The sequence below is a fragment of the Zootoca vivipara genome, chromosome 8, assembly GCF_965207765.1.
Source record: "Zootoca vivipara chromosome 8, rZooViv2.hap1.1, whole genome shotgun sequence".
Lineage (NCBI taxonomy): Eukaryota > Metazoa > Chordata > Lepidosauria > Squamata > Lacertidae > Zootoca > Zootoca vivipara.
In genome coordinates this window covers 44,156,604-44,183,918 of record NC_142591.1, presented here as the reverse complement: position 1 = coordinate 44,183,918, position 27,315 = coordinate 44,156,604, and the positions used below count along the sequence as shown (strand labels likewise).

Below are 27,315 nucleotides of genomic sequence, written 5' to 3'. Positions count from 1 at the left end.
AAGAAAGCTTTGCGTTCCACATATCAGAAGGGTCTGATGAAACAAAATTCCTGTGTTTCAGTAGTGAAAAGTTAACACTGCAAAAGTTAACACTGTGTCTTTTATATTTGAGTTTTCATTCCCAAAGTTCGTTTTGCTCTAGTGACACAGTTTAAAGTGAGGGCTTTAATGGGTCTCAATAACTTTTTTTGCTTTGTCCTTCATGAGTTCTTAGGTTCCTTCCACATGTGCCTAGGACTTGGAATGCTGGAAAGATAGCCAGAGTGATCACTATCAGGGAGAATACAGACTTGACACCTCCTGCCACTCTCTGTTATCTCCAATAAGCTAAACAGAACCCCTTCAACAGCATGTATATTTCAGCAAGCAGAAAATAATGTGTCGCTCTGGAGCTCAAAAGCAATGGTAGTGCTGTGTCAAGCAGCAGCCCAACAAGATGTCTTTTTTTTATGGGACAGAGGGCTGTGTCCTGGCAACATTGGAACTTGTTCACTATCCTTGACTGGATTGTCAGCAACAGAGCCAGACCTTCAAAAGGATTGTTTGGTGCTGGTTTGCATGTGTTAAAAAATAATAATTATGGGAACGGTGGCAGCGGCGGTGGTGCTGGATACAAGCTGTCAGTTGGGTTTGTGGTGCTGACTATGAACAGCACCAGTGTACCATTAGACCCCCAGCTCTGGTTCTTCTTTGGTTGAGGGAAGCAGGTTGAGGCAGAATCAATAATCTTGCAGTCTACACATAACTGTTCTCTAGGCATAATACGTTCTCCATTTTTGCTCCCAGACTTCTTGCAACTGAAGAACACCAAACCTGGGGAATAACATTCAATCTTCACATCAGAGACCAGTGTTGTGGTGGTCTTCCTGTTGTCCTGTGTGAAAGCTAGCACTCAATAACTTCAGCAGTGGTCAGAAGCCACTGAGGACACTGCTGCTGTACCAACAGCACATCCTTCCTGGATCACTCTAGCATCTATTTCTGATGCCTCTGCAGTTTGGTAGATACATGAGGTACACTGAGCCACTAAAGCAGCAGCTTGAAAGGGGCATCGGAAGAAGCTTCCTGCTGCCACATCTGGAAGCCACCACCACGAGCCCTCCAGAAAATGGGCATCCTTTGCTAGTGACTGCCCTGCTGCTGGAGCTCCTGTTGCCAGCAACAGGACAAAGCCCTATGATTTGGCTCATCTGCAGTGTCTATCGCAGGAACAGCCAACATGGTGGTTCCCTCTAGATGTTGGACTGCAACTACCATCATCCATTACCATTGGTTGTGCTGCCTGGGGCTGGTGGGAGTTGTAGTCCACAAGCATCTGGAAGGCTTCCCACTGGCTACTACTGGTCTACAGTAGGTAGAGGCCTCTGGTGCTGAGGGGTACAGCAGAGGCAGGCCCCATCTTGCTCAGATAGCAAAATGGCTTGCTCTGGACCAAGGGGTGGCAATGTGTCAGTATATATTATAGATAGGAGAATATCTTGACCAAACCACCTAGGACATTTATTTGGGCTTCCCTCCTTTGAAAAACTGATTCAGTTTTTCTTTTCATTGTTTTGATTGGTCTATTCTACAGTTTCTTACTCTTTATGTTAAGATATTTCTTTGACTTCTTTCATTCTCTTTGTGTTATTCCCCCCCCCTTTCATCTATGATATGAGTCAGAACAAGCAGGATGTTCATTCTGTTGTGAAATGCTCCCAGGGGCATTTCGACCTACAGTACTGCTGAAAGAGGTGCCTTGCTGTCCTGTCCTTACTGTGGAGATAGAGATTTCACCTCTTAGCCAGGAAAAACTGCAGTCGCCTGGACAGAAGCAGATGAAATCATAGCAAGGTGCTTCCTGCAGTAAATGGCAGCATGATGTATCCATAAATCCCCATTCTGGAATTACTGCTGTCATGACAAACTCCGCTTCTGCTTTCTGTCTGTAAAATGGGGATAATTATTAGTGACAGTTTTCCTATACTATCAAATATTTTGCCAAGGCAGCCTTCTTTTGGGTATGCGTTTTATAAGGATTATGAAGCATCATTAGCAAACCAAGAATAAACAGAAAACATGAGGCTTAGAATACGAGAAGCATAAATCTGAATCTAATCACAATCAACCCTTAATTTAAACGGGGTGGGAGATGCTGTGATGCATTGTTTTATAGGACTGTTTCAGACACAGAAAGGCTGCCGTGTATCTGGAAAGATCTATTGTTTGCTATTGACAGGGTATGCCAAAGCAAGATATTTTCCAGAGCCAAACCTGTATTTTAAGAGGAATTCACATTTGTATCCTTTATTGTGATATTTGGCGGCAAGTCTACAGCTAGTAACAGTCTCTGCCCTGGAGCTATGAAGGAGTAAGACTCCATTGTTGGAGAGAGAGTGGTGCTCTGTGTAAAAACCTGAGATGTGGTAGGCAAGATGAATCGCGCTTAAAAGCAGTGCTTGCGGTGCTGTCATTTAGAACAGGGAACACTGAAGCTTTAAACGAAAGTGAAAGGCAGGATAAACGCCCCCTTTAAAAGTGGTGGAATTCTTAAACTGCCTACAACAACAAATCTTTTCCATTGATGACTGCACTGAGGGCAATACAATTTGGCAGTGGAGGGCTCTCTCTTGGGATGAGATGTACAGAATCTTTTTTTTTTTAAATGTAAATACTGTAGTCATTTTGTAACAGCATGGCAAGTATTTCATGAAGGAGCATATCCCAGAAATTCTATAAAGAAGTGGGCTTGGAGTGACTTATTCTCAGAGCATTTTATTTGTGGCTTTAAGACTGATTATTGTGTAAAATAACTCAAACAAAGGACTGTTTGTGGCACAGTTGAATCCTGACCATTGCCTTTCCCCTCTTCTGCTAAACTCCACACTTAGGGTGCAATCCTGTACAAGTCTACATAAAAGAAAGCCCTGTTGAGCAGCAGCCTTAATCATTTACATATGAGTTGAATTTAAGTCCTAGCTTTCGTCTTTAAAAGAATCAAACTTTAGTATACGTGGCAGAGTCTTGCTCGCCCTGCTGGTCAAGTTTCCTGTGGTTTACATGGTTTAATGCCACCATGCCTTCCTGTCATTGTTGATCTGTGTTGGCTTTTAAAATAGTCCAACTCAGAGCTGAGGGTGGGCACACTTTCCACATTGTGGCATTGCTTAATAATCATTCCACTTCAGTGAGGTCTCCATAGTGGCATGATGCCCTGTCCATTGGCATAGTTTAGCATGACAATGGGATTCAGCATTGGTTCTGCGTTATGTTTTTCTCTAACAGTGTCCACTGTCCAATCAGTATAGAAGGGCAACAGGGCTAGCTATGTAAGGCTTGTCTTAGGATAGGGTTTCAGGTTTAATTTAGAATTTGTCTTGTGAGTTAGGTTTTGATCAAGCCATGGCTTTTTACTGTAGATCCCTCTGCATATTTGAAAGTATTTTCCTAAGTAAGTTGCATTTACCTCTGGATGGCTCCATGCTTTCTTCTCTGGGTGGTGCATACTGGTAATTTATTTCTGCCACATGAAAAATTTAGGCCGGCTCTTCCATTAGGCAGAGTGAGACAGTTGCCCCAGGCAGCTGATTTTGAGTGTCATGAAAGGGGAGAAAATTATTAGCTATTTATGGTAGTTAATTGTCACTATATTTTCCCTCAAAAGCGGGACAGAAGTGTTTGTGGCATTTTCTGCTTCAGAAGCCAAAACAATTTGCACTTTAGGGCTGTTGTTGTTGAATTTATATACCACCCTATACCTGGAGGTCTCAGAGTGGTTGAGGGAAACAATGTTTGCTGCTCCACCCTCAGGAAGAAAAATATCTTGCACTGGCCCTGAGGATAGAGAATTGTGGTATCAGGAGAAAGGGCACAAAATATCATCTTCACACGATACTACAGCTTCAAAAGGCAGCTCCTCCCCCACCCCCACCCCCGCCACTTTCCTAGTTTTGTAATGCATTTATTCTACTAAACACATCAGCAAAACATAGGGTGCATATCAATCTTTGAATGGTAGTTTCTCGCTCTGTCTGTGCGTGTCTTCCTGCAGATATATACCATACCATGTAGAGAAATGCTGTACCATTAAATATTAGCAGTGCATTTTGCTTTGCTTTGAGTTTGTCAAGGTGAAAGGTGATTGTGCAGGAAAATGGAACACTATATTTGCTGTGCGACAGGCAGTAAGAACTCGCTCCCATGCTCAGTTATAATTCATGACTGTACTGGTGGGAAGTCCTTATCCCTCTGTGGAGTTAATGCATCTCTACTGTAGCCTGCTGAGAGCACCCTGCGTCCCCTCCCACCATCTGTGCATTCACTTGCGTGCCTTCGCCAGCTCTCTTTGCCGCGAGATCTCTTGGTGTTAAAACTGTCAAAGTACTTCTGCCTGGTAGAAGTGGCTTGGTGGTGTGTATTAATGTTAAATTGTCGTCTAAATGGAAAAGAGCCAGAAGAGAGATTTATTATAGGCCCTGTTTTTTAAAACACTATACTGATGGGTGTCTGGCTCTTTTTTAAGGACTTTGGAGTCTCTAATTTGCTTTGCTTTCCTGATGGAATTTCTGTATGGGAAAAGTGATGAACTAAATGGCTTTTGTCAGTTTTCTGGATCTTCTGCTGATTTGTTGGCACACTGACCTTTTATTTCTTGAAGCATTTGCATCCCACATTTGCCTGAAATGTAGCAAACTGAACAGTATTTACCCACCCATCGCCTAATTTGTGCCTGCAACTATTTTTCGCTTTCCTCATGCTTATTTCCTCTCTGAACTGAGGCAGCCCTCTCGGAGTCAGAGAGTTAATTGCCTCCACGTTTCCCAAGGCATGGGAATCACATGACCAGAAAATATAAGCAAACAGTGTCGTTTCTAAAATAGACCCCATATGAAGATTTTTATTGGGTGAAAGGGCTGTCTGAAGAGAACTGAGCTGTGACAAGAGCCTGGAGTACACAATGGGAGGGTCAGAATTAGACCACAGAGAATTAGGATGGCATTCTTATTACCATGACCCCTTGCTGCTGCCCTGGGTTCTATGACTGCAAATAAGATGGAAAGATATAGATATATAGATAGTAGCAATGCAACAGTAATATATTTATGGATTTCACAGTGTGTGTCGATGCAGTTTGTTGTTAACACAACTTTAAGACATAAATCAAATCTAGACCTCAGTTGCCTGTGAATAACTTTAACAGATGTGATATCATAAGAGGCACAGTGTGTTGTGAATTGCAAAAATGACCTTTTGTGTTTGTGCGTGTTTATAATCTTCCGGAGCTTTTTTTTTCACTGAGGTTTAGTTTCCATAAATGTCAGGTGAAATGTTCAACATTAGCAACTACCTAGGCTATGTAACTATGATGAAGTTCTATTTTCTTGTCACTGGAAGCATCTTTACATACTCTCTGCATTGTTTTATAGCGCAAAAGTTAGAAAAATATTAATTTGTTGCACAGGATCAAAATAACTTCCCTCAAGGAAGCTTTTCTGTTTTGGGAATGGTTCATTTTGCTAGCACTCAGACCGCAAGACAATGACCCCCCCCCCAAAAAAAAGCTTCCTAGGCCATTTGGAGCACTGTGTGTAAATATGGCCATGCAGGAATCTCAGCATCCATTGGAATAGTGTGTATGATGTCACTAGTGATAAACCTCTCCAACATGGCCCATGCCATTTTTTTAACTCATTGTTTTCCTCTGAGGAAGACCTTTTCAAAATAAAATCAAGTTAATGTCCCAGTTGGGCAGTTCCCCCGGGTCACTGGAGCACTCAGCCAGTGCTAGGTGGGGTTTTTAGAAGAAGAAGAAGAAGAAGAAGAAGAAGAAGAAGAAGAAGAAGAAGAAGAAGAAGAAGAAGAAGAAGAAGAAGAAGAAGAAGAAGAAGAAGAAGAAGAAGAAGAAGAGGAAGCAGCAAGCTTATCCAACTTCCCTTTTGCTATTCTGCTATTTTATCAACATGAGTAAAATTGATTAAGCAAAGGAAAGCTTTCAGGAGATCTTCCAGCTTGGTTACATACACACAGAGCCCGGAAACTACAGCATGACTTCCCTTCTCCCATTCTATCTATTACATGGAGACCGTATATCACACTGCAGGCACTGAATGGGGTTAGCGCAAGTATAGCTCTATATAAAAAGCCTGGGCTTTTTTTTTATTATCTTTAAAAGCACTGTATGGTGAGTGAAGCATCATACAAAAGTTCCACGGTTTTTTAAAAATAATAATAATAAAGTAGGGCAAAAATGACTTGAGAAGCTCAGTGTCTAGGTTCTCTTAGGTGAAAGATCACTTTGAGATGACATGGCTGAGTAGTCAGGTTGAAATCCTTCTTGGTATTTTATTAATTTTGCACCAAGATAAATCCTGAAATTCTGACAAACTCCATGACAGGTGAAATTCCTTCTTGCAGAATCTGCTCAGCAAGAGGCTGCTCATTTCGTTCTGTTCTGAGGCAGGCAACAGGAGGGCAGCTTTATAATCAGCCCTCAAAGGACCCCCAGCCGCCCCAGAGTCTTGGGCTGATTGAATAACTCCTGGGCCTCTTCCCCTAGGCCTCCATCAGCAGGGGTCCTGTGGAAAGCAATCTCCTGCAGACTGGCACAGAAGTGAGCTTTAAACTACTATTTTCTGCTCTCCAGAGGAGCCTGGAGTACTAAAAGATAGATGGACTGCAGATATTTTATGAGAAACTGTCAGAAGAAGAGCAGGGTAAATGTTTTTTCCCCCCATCCTTCTTTGAGTCATGTGCTACATCATTGTACAATTTCTCCCAGAGTCTTGTGCATTTAAGGGAAGGAATTAATTGGTTGCCTACGCTAATTTATTTTTCCTGTATTCCTCTTTTTATTTTTCACTCTATTTTTTTTCCTTTCTGTTTTTTTTTTAAAAAATATTCACTCAGAGGCCCTCTGCTTAACCACAGTTGCAGAAAATCAGTACCATTTGCACTGAAATATTTATAATGACAGAATGAAAAATTGGATTCATTTTCTGGCTTGTAGCCGAACAGTCGGCAACTTTGTGCGGTGTTGTTCAGCATCTCCCTCCCTTCGTTTCATTGGGCTTGTCTTCCAGCACATGCACACACAGAAAGGATGCTTCATAGGAATGCTTACAAAACACAGTCTCTCTCTCTCTCTCTCTCTCTCTCTCTCTCTCTCTCATCTCAGCAATGAGAAAACAAGTACTACGTAACCTTTCAACCATTTATAATATGTATAGTTGGAGAGAGAGGGTGGAAGAAAGGTAAAACAAGTAGGGGAGATTATGAAAGATGACAAGTAGTAATCTATTTTGTGTGGGGAAGCAGTGTACAGATGGAATTCCGAGGATTACTTCAATGTATTCATTGAGAGGCAGTGTGTGGATTTAACGCTAGACAGAACGCCTGGAACTTCCTCCTAATTCTTACTCTGTCACTGACTCTGAGGGCCAAACTACAAATTACAGGGGGAGGAGGGGGCATAGCTGCCAAGTTATCCCTTTTTTAAAGGGATTTTCCCTTATGCTGAATAGGCTTCCTCGCGAGAAAAGGGAAAACTTGGCAGCTATGGGAGGGGGCCAGCTCCCTCACTACTATTTTAAGAAAGCTACAGGGGCCAAAATTGGGGGGAGGGGGCAGTGGTGTCAATTCAAAATTCTGTTTTATAGCCTCTGAAGCATGAATTAACCTGGGTCAATATGCAACAAGACCATGACCTATAATATAAACTCAGTGCACCGTTCTTAAATTTACTATCTGTGCACCAGAGTAGCTGGAAATGCACCAGAGGTCAGGTCTGAGCTTCCAGGGTCAATCCCAGGTAGTTTGCTACCTAGCTTCCCTCTGGAAATAAAAATTCCCAAGCAGTAGTAGTCACCCACTGTATGAGCCTCATGCACTGCTTTTGGTATGCCTCTTCACCCTGTGCAAAATTAATGCTCTTTCCTAGAGTGTGCAGATCAACTAGTCAGATCAGAATCCCTTTTCTGAAGCTGTGTAGAAAAATCGTCTCATTTCTAAATCGACCCCCCAGCCGCCCCAAAGCAGAGCCTTCAGGGGGAAGGAACAGGACTGACAAGGCACTACGCTTCAGATCACACAAGTGTTTTGCGATAGAAGAGTGACTTTTCCTCTAACTGCACATTTGGTATAGAATGTTCTGGAGGCGAGTTCACCAAACAGCATGCCTGGTAAACAAGAGCAAAAAGCCAAAAGAGTATGACATGCCTGGATTTTTTCTTGACAGGTGAAATAATATTTTTTAAAAAGTTGAATTGCTTAAGATCTAATAATGTTTAAACGGTTAAAAATGGGGCAAATGCAGATACAGATGAAGAAAAATTACAGTAAATGAGGAAAAATCACTGAGATTTAGCCCAGTTTGGAGGTTCAGCTTTTCAAAGACTCTGTGACTTCAGTTGTCAGTTACCAAGGAACTAGATTTACACCATACCTGCAGGAAAATGTTCCTGTATGGGCTAAATGCTGTGTGTTAGTTGGTGAATACGATCCCACTATGAATGGAGTCGGATGAAAATGGCATTCTGTGTTTCTGTGTCATTTCCCTTCACACATGCAGAATCATTTTCTTCTTCCTTGAATTATAACCTATCAGTAGAATTAATTATGCTTTCTGAGGAAAATAATTCTCACAGATTTACTTTGCTGGGTTTACATTTCAAAATAAAGGCTGACTTACTAGGATCAGTACAAAACATTATGAATGCACAGCCTGCTGTAATTTGTGTGATATATACGTTACTAACAGCAAAAGTTTTGTACAGTCTTGCAAATTTGGCTTTTTTATTATGTTCCCAAAGTGGGTTTGAAGGAATGTACTGTCAGGTCAGCATAAAGTGATGTGCGTTCTGGTACAAACAGCATTGTAACTCACACTATTGCCCTAAAATGGTTTTTAACAGAGCAAATGCTTTGATTTTCCACAAAAAATGTCTACAAAGTAGTCTTGTCTACAAAGAGATGGCAAACTTTTCTGCTGCTCAGTATATACATATGCAACTGATTTTATGCTTAAAGTCAGTTTTCATTTTGCTCTATTTATGTGGGAAGGTGTACTTTTTTTAATTTTAACTGCTTTACAATAGCATGAAAAGTAGAATATCATATTCGCAGCTGAATACAATGCAGTCTTCTCATACTCAGTACAAACTTGTTTTGTCTAAAATAAGACGCTATACAGAGCAGCTTTTAAATGGTTGTTAGTTTTGATCTAGTATAAGCTGACCTACTTCCCCTGAATATGTGGCCTGGGGGTGGGCAAGACTTTCCATAATGAGCTGAGAGGGGAGTGTAATGAAATCTGCTACCCCTTTGTACAATATTGTTCAGGATGTTGCTTCATCATTTGCCACAGCACCATTGAGCATAGGCAGCCTTCACTCTTGCATCCACTGCCCTCCTTCCCTATTTCAAGTCTATGTACACCTGCTCTCTGGCCTCCCCTCTTTTATCTTACCTGTCGGCATGCAAGACCACTTCCAGTAAGTCAGGGCCAAGCCACAGGAAGTAAATAGCACTTTCGTGGACAACAAACAGTCAGGAGGGACCCATTTTCATCCATCACAAAAACTAGCACAGGGTTCTGATCCAGACTGGAAGCATATTCCAGACAGGGGGCACCAGACTGCTCCCCAGCCTCTCCAGATAAAAATGGCCAGGTTCCACTGACTTGTTCAAACACTAATGTCCCATACACTTTAGACTTTAGCCTCCTGCCTCGAGTCTTTCCCTCAACACCTCCCCACAATCAGTCAGAGCAGTAGAATACCAAATTTAATCCCTGTTTAGGTTATTATGAAGTAGTACATATACTTCAAAAATGGATTAAATCCAATGGCAAATTTAATTATGTTTGCATTAGGGTGCTAGAGAAGGGGGAAGCAGGATTGCAGGTTTAGATGGAAGTCAAGCCTTTGATGAGTTTGTAGTCCTGTTAACCCGGTAGCTGTTGTCCTTTCAGGCAAGAAGTCCTCTCAGTGCTTTTTGCCCAGCAACACACACACACACACACACACCCCTCCGTGCAGGGTGTAAAATATAACTAGTTTGATCTGAGACAGTCAAGTTGCTAGTGAATCGTTTGAATTACCTTGGTAGCATTGCACTAGTTTGTAGGGATTGCAGACATTCAAGTCGGCGTGAGACAAGGGGAGAGACTAGTCTTACTGGTACCGGTAGGTGATATCACAAGAGTGCTTACTCAGGAACCCTTGCTATGTTTTCCTTTCCCTGGGAAGGAGAAGGATGTTTGGTGAGTTACCTCCCAAGAGAAAGGTTGCTGTTTTTCTAAAATGCCACCTATTGCACCTTCTCAGTTTTCTAATGGTACCTTTCCCAACCACACACACACCCGTTTCCAGAAGGGGTGACCCTGGTGTGTATGAGGAAAAAGTTTCAGTGGGCATTCTCTCCATGTGGCCTGGAGCTTCTGACATTACTTTCATGCCATCGGATGACAAATACTGAAAGGTGGCTTTCAGGCTGCAATCCTACGCACTCTGTACTATAACATTTCTTGATTTTCTTTCCTTTTTTATGATTTTTTTAAAAAATGTTGTAAGCCACCCTGGGTAGTGCATTTACCCAGCTACCCTGCCAAAGTGGTTCAGGCAAATGTAGACAAGCATACGGACATGGAACATAGGTATATGCAGTTTCACATTTTAGCAAACGTATTGTGCATGCTGACATTTGAGAATGGCTGCTGTACATAATAAATACGCCGGACTCATGAAGTTACAAGCAAATGTTACAGCGGACAACAAGCAGCACAAACATGTCTCCATTATGGGAAACGTTAGAATCCAGCACATATTAGGCACTTCTCTTTGGTACACTCTGTATAGCAAATATGACTTGATAACTGAGCTACAGGTAGTTTTTCAAGAAGCAAAGCAGAAATTGCAGCAGCAATAGGAGTTGGCACATGATGGTATGACAGCACAGATCTTGCTGACGTGGAGGATCTGTTGTGGAGATGTTTTTGAACTGTGGGAACTTCAAGCATAACATAACCCTGAATCCCATGTTTTCTTTCCATGCTGGCAAGAGCAGATTCTGGGCAAAGCTGCTCCCCCCCCCTCCTTTTAAGCTCAGGCCTTTGCCGTTGTGCTTCTGTTGTTTATATATTTTGAATGCCAAGGCAGTTTAGCAAAGTTATTAGTTTATACATTTTGCAAAGGTAAAGTAACCATAAGAGCTTTAAATTAGAGTAAGTGCCACTTCACTATGACAGATTCCTTTGAGTACTGATTAGAAAGGAGGCCTCCTGTTGGCTGCCCCTTTATGCGTAGCAGCATTACTGTGTCTGCTTGTTTATAGCTTGCTTTTTCAAATGGTGTAAGCGTGCAGTAGGAAGATGAATCACCTTCTGATAGACAAGATTCTGCCTTTATTCTAGGATCAAGACAATGTTTCACTTTAAAGAGTTGCTTTAATTAGATGGAAGCGTTCCTGCCTCATCTAATGAAGTAGCTTTGATTGCATGTTACATAGGAACATGAGATATATAGTACAGTCGCTCCATCAAAGCGCCACAACACAGATCTGGGTTTTTTGGGGGTTTTGCAACATGTAGTGGGACAGGTGAAGTTGATTAGTTTCAGGTGACTTAATGCCACACAGACAAGGTGCGGCTAACCTTATACAGAGTTCTTTTCACTTTGAGCCAAGATTTTCCTTATTTAAAGGCAATTGCAGCAACATGGGATAGAAGAAAGAAACAGGGACAGACATTCAACATCAGTGGGTGGTAATCAGATGGGTTTTACTCAGAATAGACCCATTGAAATTAAGGAGAAGGATTAAATTAGGTCCATTAATTTCAGGGGGTCTAAAAAGTAGTAGAAAACCATGTAATATTTCGATTTATAAGACAAACAACTAATGGCCACCCTGTTCTCAGCATCTTAAGATGTCCAAAGGACAAGAGGTCACTAATGAATGCATGTGAAACAGGAAGTGCAGAGAAAGAGGTGGGGAAAGGGACTGAGATGACCAATAACAAATGAGTTTGGCAGAGCAGAGAATAAATGGAGATGAGCAAGACAACATAGTCAAAAGTTGATTGTCTTAAACAGAAAGCCTAAGATTGTAAAAATGATGAAGTAACTGGAAAATGGTAATGGTGGGGGAAGTTAGCTGAAACTGGGGGGAGATGCCATGTGCTTACAAGCACAAGAGCAATTGTATTGATAACAAGAAGAACAATATAGAACCAAGTCCATTCATACATGCAATAATAGAGACATAGGAGACAGAATACAAAATATTGGGTTGGTAACTGAAAAATCAAAGTGAATTTCTGCATGAACTCAATTTCATTGCTCTGTCCTAAAACACAGTCAAAGTACCAGTATATAAATGAGTTGAGGAACTTTCTGCTTATTCAGTATCCATTTTTGCCAAAGCCTTATTCATGAATTTCCATTTAAATACAATCAGTGAATTGATAGATCTCATCCTTAATAATGCAGGTTTTATGTAGCAGACTTCCCAACACTCTCAAACATGTCTATTGTACCTACATTTTCTGAATTGTTTTTTAAATAAAAAGTTAAAATAGGTCCAATTACCTCTACTTATTTGTGAGTATATGAAGATAGTGAGCAGGTGTATAGATAACTGCCACCCCACACATTGTAGGAAAACCAAAAATGCATGGTCACAAGTAGCTAAAGGAAGGAACCACAAGAGTAATTTAGTCCAACCCCCTGCAATGCAGGAATCTTTTGCCCAATGTGGGGCATGAACTCACAGCCCTGAGATTAAGAGTCTCATGCTCTACCAACAATTAATTCCCAGACTGAAATTGAATCTATTCTGAATGAAGTCTTGTTTATAAAACATATAAATAGTTTTACATGGATTTTTCTGTTATCAACACATGATTTTGTATTTGGTTTCCTATGACTCAATGATTGCACAATATGTGATTGAATCTACCTTTTTTCTATATTTAATGTTAGTGTATAAACACTCATTGTTGTTTAGTCGTTTAGTCGTGTCCGACTCTTCGTGACCCCATGGACCATAGCACGCCAGGCACTTCCATTTCAAGCGATTTCAAGCACATCTCCTATTTCCACCATTTGTTTTCTTCCATCTTCCAGTTACTTTCCCCTTTAAGCAACTTTCTATTCTAGACAATGCACCTTTGAGTATGAGGGGAACTAATGATATTTAAGAAATTTATGGCATATGCTCTGTAATCAGGCCTTGACTTACAGCACTATATTTTAATATTGTGGGGAGCAATTGTCCTGATCGTCTGTAACTGATTAACTCCTGAACTATCAGATCAGTCTGAGTCAGTGGATATTTTATTTAGGAAACTGCATTTCTGCACTATTTCCTTCTATGAAGCGATAACATTGTAATAGCACAGTGCATTGTAAAGCTGGAAACACTATAGATTGTGAACTGCTCTGGTGTTGTAGCAATGAGAGTCTTGGACATTCTGAACATAAGCTTCCATTCGCCAGAGATATCAATTATTTTTAGGAGACTGGAACAACTCTCAAGAGGAAGAAAGATGCTGACTGATAACTGTGGAGGGGATATGGTAATAGCGGTTTCCACAAAAAATCAGAAAATTTCCGTGCACAATTTTCTATTACTTTTGCCCCTGGAGCAGTCGGCCACCGTTGAACAGAGTAGCTATAAAACTCCAGTACTCTGCTTTGGTAGCATTTTCCACTCACTTTGCACAAGTGTAAGTGATTACACCAGGGGCAAGGCAGCAGAGAATGAGGACACTACAAGTTTACAGCCAAGATCCACAATAAGGACATAAAATGTTATTGTCTTTTATAACATGTCACAGAAAACTCATTCCAATTTTTCTCTTCTGTGTTTGTGTTTTGGAAGTTTGTGCTTTTTTAAAGTGCATCCTGAATTCTTGACCTTCAGGAAAAAAATGTAAACATCTCATCATTTGTATTTATTAATAGATGGACCATTGTTTAGAACAGCTTTCTCCAACCTGGTGCCCTCCAAATATTTTGGACGGCAGCTCCCCTCATTCCTGACTATTGTCCAAATTGGTTGAGGCTGATTCGAGATATGGACTGGTTTGTCGCAGAGGAATGATGGGAGGAACCAGATGGGGAACCACCAAGGGAAGAAGGCTCAGACCCCAAGGAGTGATGGTGGGACAATGATGAGTGGCCACAGGGAGATGATGGGGAAGAAGAGATGTCAGAAGCTGAAGAGGTAAAAAGGTTTAGTGAGCTGGTAGAGTCTGTGGCAGAGAGCCGTGCAGAATCAGAGGCAGAAGCGGAAGCAGAAAGCTTCGATGAGAACAAAGAGGGAGAAATGAGTCAGGCTGGTGAAGAGTCATGGGTGTCTCCCTCCTGCTGTGACAAGCCCCTTCCCAAATCTCACAGAAGAGACATGAAGTGGGAGAAGCAAAGACAGGCACGGAGGCTTGGGGAAAACCCTGGAGAGAAGGGGACTTAGGCAGCTGTGAGGAGGTGGGAGCTTCAGTCTCAGCAACTGCAAGACCTACTGGAGATAAGTTGCTGTGCTTGTTAGGCCTGATACTGCCAAGTCTGTGCTAATCGTGTTTTTGCTGATAGAGTTAACTCCAACTTGCACAGTATGGTTCACTGCTGGCTCGCTTCTGACAATATCCATCACTTGGGAATGTCAGAAGCCTGACCAGACAGATTTGCCTTCTGCAGCCTCATAATTATTTCCAACCAATTATTTCATAGTGTGTGTGACATTATGAAACCACTTTCTCTGCAGCAGCACAATGAGAGGGGTCTCTCTTCCTTGCATTGTCTTGGCTCACTTGCTTCTATTGCTCAGAGATGGCAGAGATATCAGTACAGAGGGCTTGATGGGAGGAAATGAAGGGCTGGGTAATTTGCAAGAAATCCAAGTGCTATTGGATGGTGGGTAGGTGGAATTTAACAGGAGGGTGTATGTAAGGCATAGTAAGATGAATGCAACAATCCAGCTGTCCTGTTGACTGTAACTGAAAATTACAGAAGATATAACATGGACAGGAGACGCTAGCAATGGCTTAGTTAAGAGAATGTGCTGATCCTGTTAGCTAGATGTTATCCTTCCTTTAAATGGGGGGGGGGAATGAAAGTTTGGTGAATTGAATTCTTAGAAATTAACTATTTATTTTCACATATAGAGACACAAAGATTGTTAAGTAGATACAAATAATTTTATAGCTGGCTTAGTTTTAAAAACATCTGTGTGATTATCAATTTAAGCTGCCATTATTTGCCGCTAATTACTAAACAGAGCTGTTAAATATTTAGCAGTAATTTGTTTAATTGGCTTTGACCTATAAAGAAATAGTATGCGCATACCATGGGTTGTGTTCCCCGAGTCAGAACTGAGCAAGCAGGGAATGCATATGCCGTAAAAGAGAAACACCTTACAGCTTGTCAGGTTCCTTTGCTATTTCATTCTTTTCCTGCTGTAGATTGATTTGTCTTGAAGGTATCTACAATTAAGGCACGAAGAAGGAGCACAGTGCATGGATATAAAACGAGAGAGGTCGTACTTAAGCTTGTTTACAGATGTTCTAGTTTAAAAAGCACCAGCATGATAAATTAAACATTACAAGGCAAAAAAAAAAAATTAAAGCAGAGAAACAACTGGCACATGAACACATCTGTCCATAATGCACTGACTTAATCCCTGAATATTTGATTAGATGGTCTCGCCGATTGAAGCCTTCTGTCTCTTGTTGCTCTCCTGTACTGGAACTGCTGTGGCGTAGAAATGTGGTGATATCCTCCTCTGGCTTGGGTTTAACATAGGCACTTTGTGCCTAACAAAGCGACATGTGTGCAAGAAGCTTGAGCAAGAGGGCACTGCTTGCTTGCCAGCTTCCCACCTCTTAATTTAACCAAGGCTGTGCTCTATCAAGGTTAGAAAGTGTCCTGTGCCCATCAGAGCCCTGACTTATTTTAGGATAAAACTTCCCATGTGGACCCAATTCAGACACCACAGTCAAACCATGCCTTGTTGTCTGAACTGGACAAGCTGTATGATTTCCCACAAATCGTAAGCATTGTTCAGGCATTAGTTTTCACTTGATTTGGGTTAGGTTGCCTGGAAAGAGACAACAGTGCTGTATATGTTAGCCATGCCCTGCTATCACGCTCAATGTTCAAGCACATGTAGATGGCCTATGCACATTTATCAGGCTTTCCCATCTGGAGACCTTCCCCAGCTTGTGGACAGCCTGGGGCTGCATATTGTTCAGCATGGGAGAGCCACCCTCCCGCCTGCCTCTGCCTTGGTTGGGCAGTGCAACATGTAAATCGCACCTCTTCTATACAGTTGGAAGACTGAAGGGAGTGTGATTGTGATGGGGAAGAAGGCCCACGGGGAGAGTCATCTGAGAGGTTCCAAATCACACAGTGCCACCTCAATGAATAGAAGAGGTTCTTTGCTTCAGACTTCAACCTCCAACTTCTGAAGATTGACAGACACAGCAGAGTGGGCACAGAGCTTAGCACAAGCCATCTCCATGTAATGTGTAGCCTTTACACATGAGCAGCATGCCCCAATAGGGCTAATGTGGCCAGTATATCACACACGTGAATAAATCCAAGGCTGGGCCTATACTATTAGCAGAATATTGAAACAGTTGAATGGCCTCTGCTGCTGCCAATGTGGGAACTTTTTTGAAAGTTCACCTAAGTTTTAAAAACTATAGAAAATCCTGCTGTTTTTGTTCTTTTAAGGACATCAGAAAGAGAGTTTCTAACCCAGCCTTTTCCTGCTGTGTTGGTTTTACTGTTTGCAGGAAATTTTTAATGGAGGAAAGCGTTCAAAAATTATTTCTTCAACTCTAGTCTTGAAGCAGTGCAGTCCACCTGACTGCCTCATTCAGCAGTATGAGTAGATCAGACTTGAGACCTATGCATAAATGATTGTATATGCCAGAGCTCAAGTATAACTCTGGTACTCTTGAGTGGCAAATTCTTTGCTTTCACAATGCTGCTGTTGTCCACTTACCCTCTCTTTGCTCCCTTGCTGGGAATTGGGAAGGCAGGTAGGCATGGCAACATCAGAGCAAAAAAGCTCCTACTCACTGCAGGAGCTCCTCCCTTACACAGAAGTATTAAAGGTACCAAAACTATGTTAAGTCCAAACCTACTTGCACGTCTTTAAATATATAATGGTGTTGATTTTTATCACAGTTGACACAGTCTTTTGCTAGTGACAGTCTAGTTTGGGATGAGTGAACCAAAAACACTCCCTCCCTTCCAGTTACAAATACTGGGAAGAGATTAGTAAAGATAAGATCAATTAATTTTGAACATTCCAGTTAATTCTCCAAAAAATAAATCTGAACGATCAAGGAAGAAAAAATTGGTTTCTGCCCTCATTTTCTTTTAGTTTCTCGTCTTCACTTTTGCTATGCTCTCTCACCTTTCTCTGTGATAGTGATATAGTGTTGTCCAGAGTGTGTTAGGTGCTGTTGGGTAGAATGGTGTTAAATGCCAAAAGAAAATTCAGCAGTTTCTTTTCAGGTTCATTGTAAACTGGGGGTGGGAGGAAAGAGAAATCTCTGTTCCAATCCAAAAACGTAAAAGTGCAGTGTTTCTTATACAGAGAAAAACATTCAAATAAATGGAAGGCATTGCCCACAGAATGCAACAGCATTTCATGCTCTGGCATTAAACTGCTCTACTTTATAAGGCTATGTTTCCACTAGATCATTTAGCAATGTAGCTTAACACCTGGACACGTTGTAGTTCCATGATTGAAATATTTGTCCTAAATAGATTAAAGCTCTATACTGGCCCCTTTTACATCGTAACTTCTATCTCACAAATCTAAATATCTCACTGGCACTCCTTAGAGCCAAGATCCTCTTCTCCAAATATTTGTGTAATTCTACCTATGCCCCACTGATCTTATGAGGAGCTCAGAGAGGCTTACCTAAGGTTCTAAGGTAATCTCATATCCAGGCACCTTGGAGGAGCAACCCAACTTGTATTCAAACAGTTTTGTGGTATGAAAAACAATGGCTATTCATAACCAATATAACCAATATAACCCGGTTTTGTAAACTTGTCTTATGCTGCAGTCTTGAAGTTGGCATTTAGTTGACTGACAAGCCTTAGGGAGCAGCATACGTACTACCCTGCTAATGGAATTGGAGGGCCACTGGTAGAATGGCACTTACGCTGCCAGGGACATGGTACGATAATATGGTGTGGTTTGCCCACAGAAAGCTCCATGGGTGTAGATGCCCTGCCAGCAATGTGCCACAACTAGTGGGAGCTGAAATGAGGTTTCTGGGGCATTTGAGGTGAGGCCATGATTTCCACAGGATCCCAGTACCACCCCAAGCAGGTCCCAAGAACTAGTGTCAGCTTTGTAGAGCTTTTTAGTCAAGGCGAACTTGCCTATCACTTCTCCATCTAGCTGATATTCAGGTGAGCATTTCCCATTTGCTTCTCTTCTGTTTTTTATTTTATTTTTCACTTTTGCAGGTCACCCTATAATATACATTGCCAGTAAAATACATACAGTAAAAAAAATTAAAAGCTACAATAAAATGGATTTATTCAATAAAATGTGATGAAGCGCTAAAACAACCTGAAGTTAAAATCAAGAACAGGGCAGAGAATAAAACATCAGTGCTAAAAATAGATTTAAGAGCTACAGCAGGCATTAAAAGATTTAAAAGTCCTGGGAAAATAAAAATAAATCTGCCTGGCACCAAAAATACATTAGAATAGACACCAGGTGAACCCTTGTGAGGAGTACTTCCTCAGGCAGGGTGCTGCCACTGAAGAGGCCTTTTTAACAGCAGCAACGCTTTGCCCCTCACTTGATGGGTCTCCCAACAGAAGGCATCAGCTGATGTTCTCAAGGTGTAGGTAGATGCATGTGAAAAGAGGCAGTCATAGAATCATAGAGTTGGAAGGGACCACGAGGGTCATCTGGTCCTGCAATGGGGGACCAGATGCAATGCAAGAACCTTTTGCCCAATGTGGGCCTCGAATCCACAACCCTGTGATTAAGAGTGTCATGCTCTACCGACTGAGTCCTTCAGGTACACGGTTGCAAGCCATGAGGAGACTTTAAGCTCAAACACTTTGCATTGGGCCCAGAAATGGGCAGGAAGCACTCACATAGCCAGTTCCAGTTAGCATATTCTGAACCAACTGAGCTTTTTCAAAGGGAGCTGCATGTTACAGCAGCTCCCTTTGAAACCTTCCCTGACCCCTTGCTTGGTGCATCTCCTTTTCGTGTGTTCTTGAACATTTCTTTGTCCAGTTTTGCAGGAGCTATATCATCAATCCCAAAAGCTAGGATTGGAAGTTCTGGAAATCTTATTGAAATCAAACCACCTGCTTGGCATTAGGGTTTGTAATCGGGGTATTCCGGGTTTGCCCATTTTTACTTCATCCCCATCTCTCCTACCCCCAAGTATCCTGCCATTTTCCGAGGACAAACTGAAAGCTATCAGTAAGAGGTTTGGAGGGAGGGAGCAAATTGGGGCGGGGGGGAGAAGCAGAAAACCTTGATTAGAAAGTATAATTTAATAGAATGTGTATTGAACCAAATGTATTGATTAATGTGGAGGATATAGTACTTATATTGATTCAAACTAGAGATTTAGTACTAAAAGCTGTAAGCTGTTGCAGATTGCTACAAAAGTCAGTTTAATGCTGTCCTTGAGAATGCCTTCACAAAGAAATTCTTCTAATGTTTGAGGAGTAGGTAGAATGCTGTATATGTCAGTTTGATCCCGGAGGGTTTTATTTTGTACTCTAATAGCTGTTACGAGCCTACATTATATCCAAGGAGTAATTTTCCTTAGGGTTGCCTGGCTCGCTTTGTGTCAATATTCTAGCATTTTAAGTCACGTACAGTATATGCTTCTGGGAACAGCGCAGGAGCCAGCCAGACTCATAATGGTCTGCATTCATTAATAAAGGCAGAAGCTTCTGTCCCTCCATTGCCCACTACAGGGATGCCTCCCTGGTCTTTTGGGACCTCTACAGACACATTTAAAGAAAGCTTTATTTTGAGTGGGCAGGAGATGAAATGCAGGACTTGGAGGCATTTCCTAAGTCAGCTATATGCCCGAGCACAGAGGTGACCTTAATGGGTCAGAGAAGAATGCAGGTCAAAAGACTTATTATCCAGCCTGTTGGAAACCAATTGCTTTTGGTGTGTGTGTGTGTGTGTGTGTGTGTGTGTGTGTGTGTGTGTTTTTAAAAAAGTGGTGCTTAAAGGTTAGTAATGTAGAAATCTGTTTTACAACCTGAAACTGTATTGGTATGCCGTGGGCTTTCAGAAAAGGGGGAGAAAGCAGGAAGGGGGCTTAGTTTTTAAATGTAGATTTCCCATCAATTGTAAAATGTTAGTATACCATAATTAGTTAATCAGTGATGATTGATTACTGGTGTTCACTTTCTTGAATTAAAGAAAGAGGAAAAACATGCTGCTGTGATTCTGACACCATCTGTTGAACAATAATGTCCCCATTTAATCTTTCTATTTCTTTATTTGTAATCTGCTTTTGAGAAACAATTGCATTCATTTCATTCAGCTTCGAAATGTCTCATTTAAATTGAATGCAACAGCACTTCACGTTAGGGATTCTAATGGGGTATTGGAATAAGGGAGTGTTTTTTTCATGGTAGATTTTTTTCTTTCTAGTGCTCTGGTTCTCTTTTCTCAGATTGCTTTCTGTAAGAATTTAGTTCAGGTAAATACAAGAGGGTGGAGAGGAGACTTCAAACAGTTGCTGGGGGGGACCCTGCTTTTTCACTGTTGCAGTGAAAGCTGTGGAACTCAGTGACAAAACACACGACTGTTTCCAAAGTTCACTGAAATGGACACAGCCCAAGTGTTTAAAGCACCAAGCTGTCAATTGTGGATTCAACATTAGTTTCTGAAATCTAAAGGGTTGAATAGATGATCATATGAATGTTAAGTTCCACTGATATCATAGAGCAAGTGCCCTTGGAAAGTTAGTATTTTAGAATCTTTGGCATGTGACATACGCTGACATCACATTGTTCCGTGGAATGCAAGGATCCTTGTTAGGAAATAATTAAAAACAAAAACAAAACCCTAACTTTCTATTATGTTTTTGTCATTGCACCTCCATTTCTGCATATAGTACAGTATGCTTTTGCAAAGCAAGATTGTGTGTGTGTAACAAACGACAAAGCACAAAAGACATCAATTCCGATCCTGGAAAAGAATATAAATTCTAATCCATTTTTCTTCTTCAAACTGTCAAAATCTACAAAAAAGCTGAAAGAGCTCCCAGTATCAAACTTTCTCAGCAACATGCAATGCAGATATATAAATAATGAGGTAATAGGATTGAGATTTCCAAAAATTTGCTGAATTTTATATCTTTATTTAGATGATTTTTGCTTTGCCCTTTTAATGCACACACATCACTCAGGGTGCCTTAGAGTGGCAACAACATAATAGGGGAAGGAGAATGAACTCGGGGAAATTACTTAGTACTGCATGCTTTCCAGAAGATCAATTTTAAAAACATCTGCCTCAAATATACTGTATGTCCTGTAAAGGGCAAATTCCATTCTCAGAGTTACACAGAAGCTCTTAACTCTAATATTGGTTCTCCCTGTGCACTGAAAACTCCCATGTTCATGTCAACAGGAGCTCCATCTTTCGATTTCCCCACTTGTGTCAGCTCCTATTGTCATGGAAGTGGGAGTCCAGAGCACATGGAAAGAGGAGGATATCAGAGCTCAGATCTGCTGGGTGGATAATAGAGGAAAATTTTGTCCTAAATTTTTAAACACAACCTTCTTTATATAAAAAAACACCCTTAAACCAAAACCTCCAGCAGTTCATAACTGGGATTAATGGTTGCAATTTTCAGTCGCTTATACATGGTGCCTCCAATAGACAACTTTTTTGTTTTTTGTTTTGTTTATGGCAGAATATAATGTAGCTCTCTGTGGGATTAAAGAATTTTTCTCCTTCCCTTACCTCTTTCCTCCCATCTTTCACCTTTTTGTCTCATAAATGTTATATCTGCACTATACTCAAAGACAGCCTTTCTCCCTAGGCAGGTATTTCTAGTCCATTGATGCTCTAAAAAAATGCAAAGAGGTTGCACATCCTTGTAGTCTCAAGTATTTAGGGAGGCTGCTCAAGGTACATGTTTGTGTCTTTGCTTAATTAGCAATTTTTTCTCGCTGTTGCTTCTCTCTGAGTTTCTGTCTCCATGTTCTCTTGAGAATCTTATTGTGCAGCAGGCCATATTGGCTGTGGAGCACCACAGCAGGGCTCAGCAGAGAATAATCCCATGGTTTCTTTTATATCTTTCACATTAATGTCTTAATGCTCTTTTTTAAATAAAAAATAATTGTGATTTCGAACACAGGAATAATAATAGGAACACAGGAAATAATTGTGATTTCGAACACCTTATACCAAGTCGGGCCATAAACCTATTTATAAAAGCACTGAACATTAAGGGGCCCTGGACAGAACCCTGCGGCACCCCAGTTGTCACTTTGTTCCAGGATGACGAGGAACCATTGTCCATAAGGCTTTGTTTCCAGACCCTTTGTCACCTTGATCACCCTCTGTACATGTTCCAGCTTATTAATATACTTTTGAAGGCTACCTAAACCTACATTAGGGTGAGATTCTTGGTGCTCAGTTTTGACATCAATGCAGTGCAACAAACAAAGTCTGCCCCGTTGCTTGGGCAGTACAATCCCATCACCTCATTCCATCCATTCAGAGTGAGGGCAATCCAAGGAGGTTATTTACGAACATTAACATTGTCAAGTAGCAAAATCTGATGGGCCCCACAGTGCCATGACCTGTGATTCCTGATTGGCCTTTATTATACAGTGAAAAAGAAGGCCTAAATATACACCGAAGCGGCAATATAATAGGTCTGGGAACAGGTAGGTGGGTGGTGGGGAAATAAGCCTAATGCAGGGGCAAGTTTCAAATTTTTGTTCAATTTTGCATCCCTCACAAATCCAATTTTACCTAGAACATTTTCAAGCATGAAAATCAATATGGCTAACCTGATCCAAAACACCCACCCACCCCACTCACACACAAAACAAAGACCACCACAGCCAACCACAAATGAACAACCCATATCCTAGGCCAGTGATGGGCAACCTTTTGAGCTTGGTGTGTCAAAATTTGCCAAAAACCCGAGCATAACTCGGCTGGGGTGTCACTTTGAGAAAAAAACCATAATTTCACGATATTTATAGTTAAAATAACAAAAATGTATAATTGTAATATATAACTGTATTTAATAAACCAAAAACTAATTATTTAACCAAACCAAGCCAAAAAAAACCCTTATTTATCACAAAGTGCCCAGAGTTGTTGAGCTTTTTGGGGGGAGCTGCTGACCAAAGTTTTGGAGGGTTTTTTTGGGGGGGTGCAAAAGTTGCTTTGCTTTTGGGGGGGGGAAGAGAACAGAAATGACGAATAATACCTTCGCTGGAACACGCAGCACAGACATAGTGCCAAAAAAAACCAGCACAGCTTAAAAAACTAACGCTGTTCACCCAATTAAGAAAACAGCACAGAAAGGGTTAAAAAACCAATCTCTGTATCAGCAGAGACAAGCTGTAGCTGAGAGAAGCTCTAGTGGAGACAAGCTGTAGGAGGAGCGAGAGAACAAATGGGGGGGGGACAACAACAGCACAAATAGGCCGATGGCCAGCAGTGAGGGCTCTGCATGTCACGTCTGTCGCCATCACTGTCCTAGGCCAACCCCAACATCTCTCACCACCAAAGGAACACAAGCAAACAGCAGAGAACCTGCACAAGCGATGCTGACAAAAAACCCCACATATATTAAGTAAAATAGAAACATCGTCACCCGACCCCCACCCCCACCCATCTTTCCCCCATCTACTTCTTTCCCCCTTTTCTTCCCGATGTCTCAACAAATGAAACTGACTTGTAAAAATGTTATGAGAGACATTGCACATGTTTTTGTAAATCAAGAAAATCTTTAATAAAAATAAAGTATTTCAGATACTGAACATGGTTGTCCCTCACTTTGCCTTTAAGAAGATTATAATTCAATTGTTTGCGTCATCGGGACCTACCTGCATCGTAGGGAGCACCGAACAATACAGATGTAAGATGTGAGCAGATGCTGTAGTTTTAAGAAACTTTAGCATTTTTGAAAAACGTCTTGGTCACATGGATTTTAACACATTTCAAACATTACTGTAATGAGCACATTTCTGTCACACTAAATCAGGAAAACTAATCTTAATTATATTCAGTTTAAAGACAGAAGTTATTAGTCATAATATCCACTATTTGTGGATCTTCTTATCGGTCATTGTGTTACAGCATTTTGATACATATCGACTGATGTGGGAAATGCTATGCATTGGGTTTGCTTTTCTGCTTTTCAACCTTTTAGATTGTTAGCCAGCAGACAGAGCCCTTGTTGGCGTATTGTGGCGACTATTACAGTGTGCAACTCAATCCTAAACGTGGGTGAAATTCAGCCTTACGATACATTGGGTATATGCACATGGGCAATAAGATCCACTCTCACAGTAAAACTACCCTCAACACACACACACACACACACACATGCTGCACATATATACCCGAAATCTATTCTGGGAGTTCCCCCAACCCTCTAGAGCAGGCATCCCCAAACTGTGGTCCTCCAGATGTTTTGGCCTACAACTCCCTAGCTAACAGGACCAGTGCTCGGGGAAGATGGGAATTGTAGTCCAAAACATTGGGGATGCCTGCTCTAGAGCAAGTTAAGGGAGCCAGCAGGGAGGAGCGGGTGAGAAATCCTATTGTGCAAACAGACCACATTCCACGCACTGAAGCCCCACCTTCAATTCCCATACAGTTACTTCCATAAAGTTCAGTGGGATTTATTCCCTACTAAGTACCTGTAGGATGCTTGGGTGTAGCCTTAGGCGGTGTCAAAAATACTGAGTCACATATGAGTAAGTTCTGTCTTCCTTCAGGATTCTTCACAACCTTTCGTTTTATCCTTAGACTCACTTGCCACGTACTACTGACCTCTTGAAAAGATACCTAGGGAGACATCCACACAAAGAACTATTATACTGAGATTTGTCCTACGCTCAGCTGCAACATACCAGTGGCTTTCTGAAAAGATACTTATGATATTAACACAAAACAGCTATCATACTAAAATTTGCCACCAGCGGATGGATCTGTAAGCATTCTCACAAAAGGAAGGGCCATGCCACATTCGCTAGCAATCATGCCCAGATGTTTGCATGGTCTGTTGGTGTTTTCTGCATTATAAGCCAAAACCAACATAGACACGAATGGACATTTAGGCAAGTGCTGTCTTGGACTTTGACCTAATGTACTTTGAAGTGCATAAGATGAAGATTATAGAAATGATTCCAGTGCGTAATACAAAGCAACATCAAAGTGTGTATAATAGGCCACTTAACACAGTGACATGCATTGCAGCCATGTTGTTTTTGCGGCCGTGCTTTGTTTCCTTGGCTGTACAATAACCACATATCTCCTTTTTTTTCTTGCAGAATCATACAATGACCCAGCATAGCAGTTAGTGCAAGGCCCAGTTCTTCAGGAACCGATTCTTTGCGGGACAAGAAAAAAAAAGGGAACATGTTTAACTCTTTGCACGAGACTTTCATTGTTAATGTATATTATTCAGAAACATTGTATTGTACCATAAAACTTGTATTATCAAAACTGTTGGATGTTCATGTGTTTGAACTTTTGAGCACCGGAGAGACTTCTTGTATATAAAGTGTTGCACATGTATTATGTTGTCTGATACTAAAATGGTCTTATAAAGACAAGTGGACTTGGGCCCTATTCAAGCAGGATTAAAAGAAGAATAACGTATAAAGGGAAAAAAGGCTTAAGACAAATGTTATTTTCAAGGAAGAAACAGGAGGAAAAAAGTAATACATTATAACCCTATTTGGCTTTCCTTTCATTCAAGCTTATGTCTACAATTTCTCTTTTGGTATACAAGCAAATGAATTCAAGAGTATTTTTATTGTTGAAGATACTTGCAAAAGTAAAAATAAATAAAAACAAACCGATTCTCTCCAAACTGACCCCCCAGCTGAATATGGCCTGTATATATATTTGTAAGCCTTGCGATATGACAGATAGCATTACCATATATGCAATAGTTGTTATGTAGATTGTCAAAGAAACTTTTTTTCCCCCTGGATACCATTTGAAGCTTTTGAGTGTTCAAGACTTTTCCTTAATGACGTCACATGGCCAAATTTTTGAATCAGTTGAACTAACCTGTATGTTACTGTTATTAATGTTTACTCTGCGGTCTGAACCTGGAGATTACTGGAATGGTTTTCCAAGAGGAAATAAATTCAGTTTACCATTACATTACAGCGTGGCTGTGCTTTTTGTCCCAGATACAAACAAACCTGCTCACCTTTTGCAACTTAATTTTGACTCATAAATAAACAAATTATTTTCCCCTTCACATCACACAGGATCCCAGAAATCAGGCTCTTACTGCCTCTCAAGCTCTAGTTTAAATTTATTATTGTTTAAGATGTATATTTCTTTAGAAAAATACCAGGATTGTCGCCGCCTTCTAAGTGATCTGAATCCAGAGCTTGCAAATGTCAATCTCCTAAACCAAGAATGGAGAACCTATAGCCCTCTAGATATTGTTGGGAGTTAGGCTGCCATCAGCCCAAGCCACCAACATGGACAATGATCATGGATGATGGGAGTTGTAGTCCAACATCATCAGTGTTACTCATTCCTGTCCTAAACTTTGTGACTGCCATTTGTTCAGTTTTTTAAAAAGTCTAGCTTTCTGGGTGTTTTATTTTACAGTGCAGTCCTAATGTGTTTACTCAGAAGAATTAAATTTCACTGAGGCCAATGCATTTATTCCCCAGCAAGGATGGAAGAATCTGTCAAGTTCAGTTCTCTCAGTTGCTCATTCTCCAATCTTAAATTCGGTTTTCCATATTTTGCAGAATTTTTTTAAAAACCCACTTTTTAATGCTCATCAACACTTTCAGACAAAGTTCTCCTAAGAAACAGTTTTAGAAACAGTACCTATTTTTTGCAAGCAATTTTTGTGCAAGTTTAACTAAGACCAGCATTTTCATGCATACAGTACTTTCCTCTAATATATATGCATTTTTGCAAACATTGGCTGGAGACCTGCATTGCAAAGTTGACATACTATTTTGGAAAGTGAGAGTTTGATAGATCTGGCTTTAACGGCATACTGAGTTGAATGTCTCCCCCATCCCTCCTCCCCAGCCAGTATGCTTAGGATTGTAGCCTTCGCTTCCCCTTTCTCTCCTT

General features: G+C 41.0%; 1 protein-coding gene across 12 annotated transcripts in view; it reads left to right on the top strand.

Annotated features, from left to right (window-relative positions):
• The window catches only part of ZNF521 (zinc finger protein 521), a 290,508-nt gene extending 264,140 nt beyond the window's left edge, over window positions 1-26,368 (top strand). For all 12 annotated transcript variants that reach the window (XM_035125723.3, XM_035125714.2, XM_035125716.2 and 9 more), the window contains one exon: window positions 25,527-26,368. In XM_035125723.3, the coding sequence (XP_034981614.1) occupies window positions 25,527-25,556 (30 nt within the window). In that variant the 3' untranslated portion in view covers window positions 25,557-26,368. The remainder of the gene's footprint in view (window positions 1-25,526) is intronic.
• Window positions 26,369-27,315: the final 947 nt, after the last annotated feature.